Source organism: Glycine soja, chromosome 11, assembly GCF_004193775.1.
Source record: "Glycine soja cultivar W05 chromosome 11, ASM419377v2, whole genome shotgun sequence".
NCBI lineage: Eukaryota > Viridiplantae > Streptophyta > Magnoliopsida > Fabales > Fabaceae > Glycine > Glycine soja.
The window spans coordinates 21,339,160-21,348,861 of NC_041012.1; the positions used below are offsets into that span (position 1 = coordinate 21,339,160).

General features: G+C 33.4%; 1 protein-coding gene across 1 annotated transcript; it reads left to right on the top strand.

The window, feature by feature from the left end:
* The first annotated feature begins 8,757 nt into the window (after positions 1-8,757).
* On the top strand, positions 8,758-9,373 carry LOC114373904 (cysteine proteinase inhibitor 1-like). The gene has a single exon (XM_028331472.1). It carries the CDS (start codon positions 8,913-8,915, stop codon positions 9,255-9,257), a length of 345 nt encoding a protein of 114 aa, XP_028187273.1. The 5' UTR covers positions 8,758-8,912; the 3' UTR covers positions 9,258-9,373.
* The last annotated feature ends 329 nt before the right edge of the window (positions 9,374-9,702 follow it).

Sequence of the window (9,702 nt, forward strand, 5' to 3'; positions counted from 1 at the left end):
ATGTGCAAGTATGGAACTAGATACAAGCATTATCATCTATCATTATACAAACAAGGCCTTGCGTGGCCACGTGTCAAGCGTACGTTGGCCCATCTCCCGCCTAAAAACGTCACATCGTGCTACAGTACCTACAAAAAAAAGTGTTTTTCTCTCTCCTCTTTTTTTATGTTTTTTTATTTTACAAATTTATTGTTGTCGTTTTGCATTTTCGGGTTACCCTGCCATTTCGCATTCCTGTTGCTTGGTTTCGTGTTTCTTTTCTCTATCCCTTTGTCTCCCTTGTTCTCTCTCCCCGTTGTGTTCCTGAACCTTCTCCGACGTGGTTCTCCCGCCATTTTCGATTTTTAGCCATAAACTCCATGAAGACAAATTCGTTTTCTTGCTTTGCCTGTCAAAACTTAAATTTTTTTTTATTCCTGAGCCTTCTCCAACGTGCTTTCCCCGCCATTTTCGATTTTTATCTTCAAACTCCATGAATACAGGTTCGTTTTCTTGCTTCGTTTTCCCTCCCCGTCTTCTTCTATGTTTTCTTTTTTTACCTCTATTTGCATTTGTATGCGTTTTTTTATTTCGGTTTTTTGTTTTTTCACTGCATGTTCGTTGTTTCTTCTAAAGCTGCGATTTTTATCTCAAAAAGCTTTGATTTTTGTATCCACACTCCATGTACACAGGTTCGTTTTCTTGCTTTATCTGTCAAAGTGAATACAAGTTCGTTTTCCCTCCCCGTCTTCTTCTATTTTTTCTTTTTTTTACCTCTATCTGTATTTGTATGCATTTTTTTATTTCGGTTTTTTGTTTTTTTACTGCATGTTCATTGTTTCTTCTAAAGCTGTGATTTTTATCTCAGAAAGCTTCGATTTTTATCTCCAAACTCCATGTACACAGGTTCGTTTTCTTGCTTTGTCTGTTAAAGCTTAAATTTTTTTGTGTTCCTGAGCCTTCTCCGACGTGCTTCCCTCGCCATTTTCGATTTTTATCTCCAAACTCCAAGTACACAGGTTCGTTTTCTTGCTTTCTCTATCAAAGCTTAAATTTTTTTGTGTTCCTGAGCCTTCTCTGTCGTGGTTCCCTCGCCATTTTCGTTATTTTATCTAAAAAAAGCTTCGATTTTTGCCTCTATCCCTGTTGATGTGGTTTTGATGTGCTTCCTTTTCTCAAAAAGCTTCGATTTTTGCCTCAACATAGGTATATCCGCCATCTTTTATGTGCTTCGATTTTTACCATGATTTTTATGGAAAACATCAAGACCACAAATGAACACATGTTCATTTTGTTGCTTTCTCTCTCAAAGTTTAATTTTTTTTGTGTTCCTCAGCCTTCTCCGTCGTTGCTTTCTCTTGGTTTTCATGCATTTTGGGTTCAAATCTGCGTTTTCTTTTTACCTCTTTTTGCATTTGTATGCATTTTTTTATTTCGGTTTTTTGTTTTTCACTGCATATTCATTGTTTCTTCTAAAGCTGTGAGGGTATTGTGATTCTTTTGTATTTCGGTTTTTTTTTTCCTGTGCTTTGGCATGTGATTTTTTTATTTCGGTTTTTTGTTTTTCACTGCATGTTCATCATTTCTTCTAAAGTTGTGAGGGTATTGTGATTCTTTTGTCTTTCAGTTTTTTGTTTTTCCTGTGCTTTGGCATGTGATTCTTTTGTCAGGATGATTACCTTAAAATCTTGGGAGGGTATTTGGAGAAATCTAACATGTTGCAATATTTGGAGAAATCTAACATGTTGAGGCAACCCTTCACAAGGCAACAGAACACTGTCATCCAAACCTGTGTTGTTGTATCCTCTGCATAGCCTTTAGTGGTACCTTCTTTCTTTCATTCTATTGTATGCCTTTGTGAATTTGTTAATGTTGTTGTCATAGTTGTAGTGTTATGAATTGGTTAGTTTTTGTGATTTGTGATCTTTTTTTTTTTGTTTTATGAGGTCGATATTGTTGGTTTTGAATTTAACAAGAATTTTTTTAAAAGGTTGGATTTTTGGTTATGTTTCAGATTCTACAATGTGATAGTTTGTGGTGGATTTGCATTTTATTAGCTATGATTTTCTTTATTAAAACTTTGTTTTTCTTGCAGTTTTTATGATAACCTTAGATTGTTTCTTATATCATTCAGTATTTTTGTTTTGACAGAATGGTGAAGCTGCAACTAAGGAGGTGAAAAAGAGTTACCATGTTTTGAGAAAATTAGAGTGATGATGATCCCATTTCTATGATTCTTTTTTCTTTAGCTTTTACCTTTCCTGTGTATTATATTTGGTTCGACCTTTTGTGTTTCAAATATTAAATTGCACCTTTTGTATCCATTGTTGCTGGGTAAATTGCTTATTTGTGTTCTACCTCAACTGTGAATGACTTTTTTTTTGCTTCTACCTTTCCTGTGTATTATATTAGGTTGTTTCCATTGTAGGTTTTCCCCTTATTTGTTTGATTTTACCTAAGCCCTCTATGTCAGTCCTAATATTTGGTTGCTTTAGTGTCTTTAGCATTTGTTGGTTATGATTCTTTTTTCTTTAGCTTTTACCTTTCGTGTGTATTATATTTGGTTGGACCTTTTGTGTTTCAAATATTAAATTGCACCCATTGTTGTTGGGTAAATTGGTTATTTGTGTTTTACCTCAGCTGTGAATGACTTTTTTTCGTGCATGTCTATGATTCACTTTTTTTCTTTTTTTGCTTCTACCTTTCATGTGTATTATATTAGGCTGTTTTTGTTGTACTTTTTACCCTTATTTGTTTGATTTTACCTAAGCCTTCTATGTGAGTCCTAATATTTGTTTGCTTTAGTGTCTTTAGTACTTGTTGGTTATGATTTTTTTCTATGGGTGTTTAACAATGTCATTTGTAGATAATAATTTTGTTTTTATTCGCATGTATGTCTATCATTCAGAAATGATATGCCAACTTTGTTTGCTTTTGTAGCAGTGGTGCCTTTTGTATCACCTACTTATCATTTGTGTGTGTATTTTGTTGTTTCAAATATTAAATTGCACCTTTTGTATCCATTACTGTTGAGTAGATTGCTTATTTGTGTTCTACATCAGCTGTGAATGACTTTTTTTCGTGCATGTCTATGATTCCCTTTTTTTTTCTTCTACATTTCCTGTGTATTATATTAGGTTGTTTCCATTGTAGTTTTCCCCCTTATTCGTTTGATTTTACCCAAGCTTTCTATGTCATTTCATGAGTTCTATTTATGTTCATCAACACTTTATAATGATTGATGCCACTGACTTGAATTTGTATTCATTTTGAAAAATTAAATTGCAACTTTCGTATTTGAAAAATTAAGTTGCACCATTTATATCCATGTCTGCTCTGAAACATATTGGCTTTCATTCTTACATGTGCAATGATGAGTGTTGCTTATCTAAATGATATAGTTTCTAAACATATAATGTATCCATTTGCACCATCTGTATTTTGTTGTTTAGTTAATTTTGTTTATATTTTGGTATATCCTAACTGACATTGGTTTTTAATTTTGATCGAGACCAACAAACTACACGAATAATAGTGTCTGGCATTTCAAGTACAGGTTTGTTGAAATTGTAATATTGTTTGCAATCTTTATTGTTCTGAATTGAGTTTGGTCTTTGTTGCTGTGATTGTTAATCTCAGAGTCACAGGCGATGATTCTATTTTGAAGTAATCCAAATTCAACAAGGTATCCTGTTTTGCCCTTCCTTTTTAATGAGTATGTTCTGCTAATGTCAGGTATACTTAATTTGTTGCAAGTGCAAGTTTATGGGTGAGAGAGATGGTTCTTAAATATGAGTTTATGGTAGAGATGTTCTTTTGGCTGGATTTTTGTATGCTTTTCAATTGCGTGATTATTTGAATTTTCAGAGTTTGTTAGGTTGACCCAAATTAATATTTACATCTTAAATTGTATGTTTAAGACCTTCTTTTTGTATGTTTAACCGGAAAATTTAGTTTGGTGTACAAATAATGTTGCATGCATGAATATTGATTTTTTGTGTTTCTTTCTTTTGTGTTATCAAGGTAACGCATAGACGCCTACAAAATTCCGTCAGCAGATCTTTTGGAATTTGTGTTTATACAAGTACTAATGACTCCTAACACTTTATCCTGTGGATATGAGCATGTATCAAATTAATAGTCTTTGTGTAGTAACCGTCAATATTCTGATTTCAATCTTTGAAATGGGATGTCACATCCATAATAATTATTAGAGTACACTACTAGATGTTTGCTGACGTGTAATTTCCCATGTAATTAATACACTACTAGATGTTTCCTGAGGCGCAATTTCCCAATGTCAAAATACTACCTGTCTATTCATACATCGGGAAGTAAAAAACATCATCTTTTTCATATACACATAATTACTGTTTTTGATTAACAGTTATTGTTACTATTTTTTTAAATTTAAGCTTTGGATGTAATTATTTATTACTATTTAATTATACACCAGTAGTCATGATAAACTAGCACGGGAAGTGTAATAGCCTCGCAATAAAAACACAACAACAGTAATCATAATAAACTAGCACGGGAAGTGTAAAAGATTATTGGTTACTTTGTACATTGTTAATTATTCTTATAACTGTTCACCCTCCCTCTCCCATAATTAAAGCGCAGTATTATATCAATCCATAACTACCCGGTATCACCAAATCTTCACCCATTTGTTGAAGAACGTCTCCAAACACAAAACACTATGAATACATCATCATCGAATGCGTCTGATGTTGTAAGTTTAACTTTTCCATCCTTTATGTTTACCTTCTTATAAGTATATGTTCGAGTTTGCTTCATCATGCATCCTTCATCCTTCTATGTTTGCTCTTTTCGTTCATAGTACATGTTCGATATTGCACATATTTATCTTCTCCTTTCAATGGGTACATGTTTGTTCACTTACTCATTACATAAACGTTTCTCATCTAGGGCCCATCAAATTTACATGTACCGAGAATTGTGCCCCGATTTGAGGCATCATTCCATTTTGAGCAGGTCACGATTTTCACCCCTAAACATTTATTTATTTATGTTAATGTCAAATAAATAATATGCTTGAAATGTTAATGTGCAGAATGTCATTGAGGTTCCTTTTGCTTATCATAGACAATGGTCCCCAAATTATCCAACTTATGTGCTATTCGACTACGAAGGAAACAAACACTTTATAAAGCTTCATAAATATGGTAACAGATTCTTTTTTGGCGATGAACTGAAGGAACTTAGGAGAACCCATGACATTCACGAAAGTGTTGTCATGCGTTTCGTTGGATGGGACAAAAATATTACTTTCAGTGTGGACGTTGTGGGACCTCTACATAGACAAACACACCAAAGGGCAACCACAACCATAAGACACCATGTTTTTACCATTGATGTCTGTGAAGATATGATACAACACAATTATCAATTGGTAGGTCTTTGTTAATATAATCATAATCCTTTATATTATTTATTGTTGACGTCTTATCTTTAATCACTGTGTTCCTTCTAACCTAGGTTCTGCCACCAAAGGCTTCAATTTATTTAACTGAATCAAAAAATATATGTTTGTAGATCGAGGTAGTGGTAGACATCACAAATGGATGATGAACAATTTTTTTTTCTTTTGTTTCTCTTGAACATTGTTAGCAAAACTACAAATATTATTATGTTATATTCTATGTTTGAGGGTTCAATTTTTCTATGCCATATTTATTATTTAGTTATATTCAATGTTGGTTGTTTCCAAATAATATGAGCTGGGATTTTGAAAAAAGCCTGCACTTTAGTGAAAGTGGTTGTTCACCTTTGCAGAACCAAGAGACAATGAAATGTAGAGCTTCATATGCTTGAAGTACATGTAAGTTATCTTTCTTTGTCTACTTTGTGATTGACTTTTATTTACTTATTGTATACATTTACTGTTGCAGACCATTGATCCAACACTAACACTTGGTAGTGCTTTCCTCTCTGCGGATTAAAGTTGTCGAGGTTTATTGTTTGGAATCAGAGACGCTAATTGAAGATGGAACCTCATATGTTATGTGTGTTTGTCATTGTACTTTGCATTGTAATTACATTAGCAGCCTTTCCATACAATGTTACATCTTTGTAATCTCAATCATATTATGTATTGGGTTATTTATTATCTGGTTGAATATACAAATTAATTATTTAGAATTTTTTTAAAGATTATTAATATTTAACAATTAAGAAACCTCAAATCTGAGAATGAACACATGTGTTGATAATATTCAAACAGGAGTATGAGCTCGGGCGTCCGCACGGGCAAAATGCTAGTTTTTTTTATTTTTTTAAATAAGGGTATAAGGATGAGTACTATAGGACCCTACCTAGATCCTACCCATCACTTTTCCTCCTTTCCTTTCTTCATTCCTTCAACCATTTTCTCTTTGTCTTTCTTCATTTATTTAATCCTTTTCCTTTTCCTTTTTTCACCAACCTAGGTCTCCCCTATTGAGGTGTCTTTCTTTCCTTTTTTTGTAAACATAACGGAATCAATATTCCGATGTGTATTTATACAACCAAATCTTGATTTAATTTTTTATAGGATTTTGGTAATACAACGGAATCGCGATTCTATCATATATTATTATGCAACCAAATCATACTTCTATTGTACATAATATATTTATTTCCTTTGCACATAATTGTGATTTTGTTGTGTACTTTATTCTACAAACCCAGATGTATAACGAAATCACGATTCTGCTGCACAAGTGAGATGAAAAAAATATAATAAAGTCACGATTTCGTTGTACAATATTTTTTTTACTTCTAATATAGCAAAATCGTTATTTCCTCGAGCATTTTAGAATTTTTTTAATATGGTCTATACATTTTAAGGCCCAAGCGATTTCGACTTCAATCCCCCTTGTCCATCTTACGTGCTCCCCCAAGATCCAAATATATACGATTATTCAGAGAATCCCTACCATTATCTTTTTAATTGCTATAATTGAGACTTGGTCGACTCATTTCAAAGGGGCAAAATAGCTGTGATACATAATAAATACTTAACAAACAAGATCTAACTTGACAATTGTTCAAGTAAGGGAAATAAAGTATATGAAGCTACGGTATGAAAAGTGTAAAACACTGAGAGATTTTTTCTTCTTCGATGAATTAGAATATTTCTCGATTTTTTCTTCTTTGATGAATTAGGGTATTTCTGAATTGAGAGTTAATGACTGATTTTTTGAGGTGCTAAGATCTATTTAATAGATCAATTTCTTCCACCAGATATTTTTTCATAACATAGATCTGAATATCAAACCTCTAAATCTCTAACCATATATATAAATAAAAAGATTATTTGTCAATTATACCAACATATTTATATTTATGTTGGTAGTATAACATTATATCTACTACTAAAAAATGTCATATGTAAAAAAAAAAAAAGATTCTTTCTGTTGGTTGATCGAATATTTGTTTTTAATCCATTTTGTTGGTATAGTATCATTAAAATGAAAATTAAATTATTTGTAGATATCATATAAGCATAGAAAGTATTAGCTAAAAGAAACATTTAAGTTTTTTTTCTACAACGTAGCAATTTAAGTTATGATTATACCCATGCACGTATAACAAAGAGTATATGTATATCCAGTGGCGGAGCCAGAAAAATTATAAAACCTGGGCAAAAATTTAAAGATAGCAAATTCACCGTTACTGTTGTTAGTCTAATATGTAGCATTGTTACTGAGTTCATCACCTCTAATGCTGCTACTGCCACCCTTCTTGTCCCACTTCTTTATCACATAGCAGGAACTATGCATGTGCACCCTCTTATTCTTATAATCCCTGGAGGAATAGCAACCGAGTTTGCTTTCTGGCTTCCAACTTCAACACCATCAAATGTAGTTGGCTTTGCCACTGGACACAGAGAAATTAAAGACATGTTCAAAGTTGGCGTACCACTCAAAGTTGTTGGGATTGTTGTGCTGTCTCTTCTCATGCCATCACTGGGTGAATTGCCTACAATCTCTGTTCTAGTAAACAAATGCTTTGAGAAAATCATTTGGTTGAAAGGAATTCTATCGTTTTAAGTTTTGCTGTTGCAGGAACTATTGTTTTTGGAACAAACAATGATGCTCACAATAAGGGACATCATTGACGAAGGAAAACTCTTGGTTGCTAGGAAATTGATTTTTTCTCCAATTAATTTTTGTATTTTAGCACGAATGCGCTGATTTCTGTCCTAAATCTATTTATGCATTATCTTAATTCTTAATTAATATTTATTTAAAAGAAGATTATGGCCCTCTTAAAAAAAAGAATTGTAGTGATCCCGGCCCTTTATTATTTCGTGTGTTTCGTGTCGTGTTTTTTACTTAATAATTTTTAGGTGGGTTTGGTAGTTATCCTATACATGTACGAGTTATAAAGAGTAAACTTAGAAGTAAAAAATAGGTGTATTTGGTAAAACTATGCAGGTATAAATATTTTTTTAATAATTGAATTTATGATTTTCTCATTGTGCTGTATATTTATGAAATAATAGCTTATATAGGTAATTGAAGATGTGACTAAAAATTTACTAAATAAATTTTAGTATATTGGATTTTGAATTGATTATAAACTTATGTTTTAAAGTTAATTGTTATTAAATTTGTAACAAATTCACCCACTCACCTTAATATTTGTAGGATTTAATTAGAGATTGACGTGCAGCTATGTTTTTTATATTATAAATTGTTACCAGCTTTGATTCCTTAACACACTATTTAACGTTTTAAAAAAGCGGGAACAGGAACGCGTGTTTCAGCCGCAATATCTAGGAAGCAGAAGGGCAAACATGCGCTAGCCCAAACGAGAATACTCAGGACAAGCCCGTTAACCGCGTTTTTCCAATGCTATAAATAGCAGCAACAACCAGCCCCATCCCTTGCGACACAAATTTAGGATCCAGCGTTTGATTCAAAATGAGACACCACTGTCTCCTTCTCCTCTCCCTCGTCTTGGTCTCCTACGCTGCCCGGCGGTCGAAATCTGCGCTGGGCGGCTGGAGCCCCATCAAGGACGTGAACGACAGCCACGTGGCGAAGATCGCGAACTACGCGGTGAGCGAGTACGACAAGCGTTCTGGGGCAAAGCTGACGCTGGTCAAGGTATCAAAGGGCGAGACTCAGGTCGTGGCCGGCACCAACTACCGCCTGGTCCTCAAGGTCAAGAATGGATCCACCACGGCCAGTTACCAAGCCACCGTGCTGGAGAAGCCTTGGCTCCATTTCAGGAATCTCACTTCCTTCAAACCCCTTCGTTCTTAGATCCATACTTTCTCTCTCTCTCTCTCTTTCTCTGTTATCAACTACACATTCTCATGTGTGTCTTGTCCTGCTTTTCTCAATAAAATTGGGGACCCCGAAGAAGTGGTGTTTTCTGATATGAATTTGGGCCAGAGCCTGGGCAATTGCCCAGGGTAGCCGGCCTTGAAACCGCCTATGTGTATATCAAATCAGTTTTTAAAATGTACCAATAACCAGGAAAGAAAAGGACAGAACACTACTCAATGTCATCGTTCTTAATTAATTCTATAATATTGTGTAGAATGTAATAGATGTATTATTTTTTAATGTCATATTCTATTTTATTTTATTCAGACATATCAATCACAAAACTTATATATTGTGTTTATATATATATATATATATATATATATATATATATATATATATATATTCTAAAAATGATTTCCTGATTATTGTCAACATC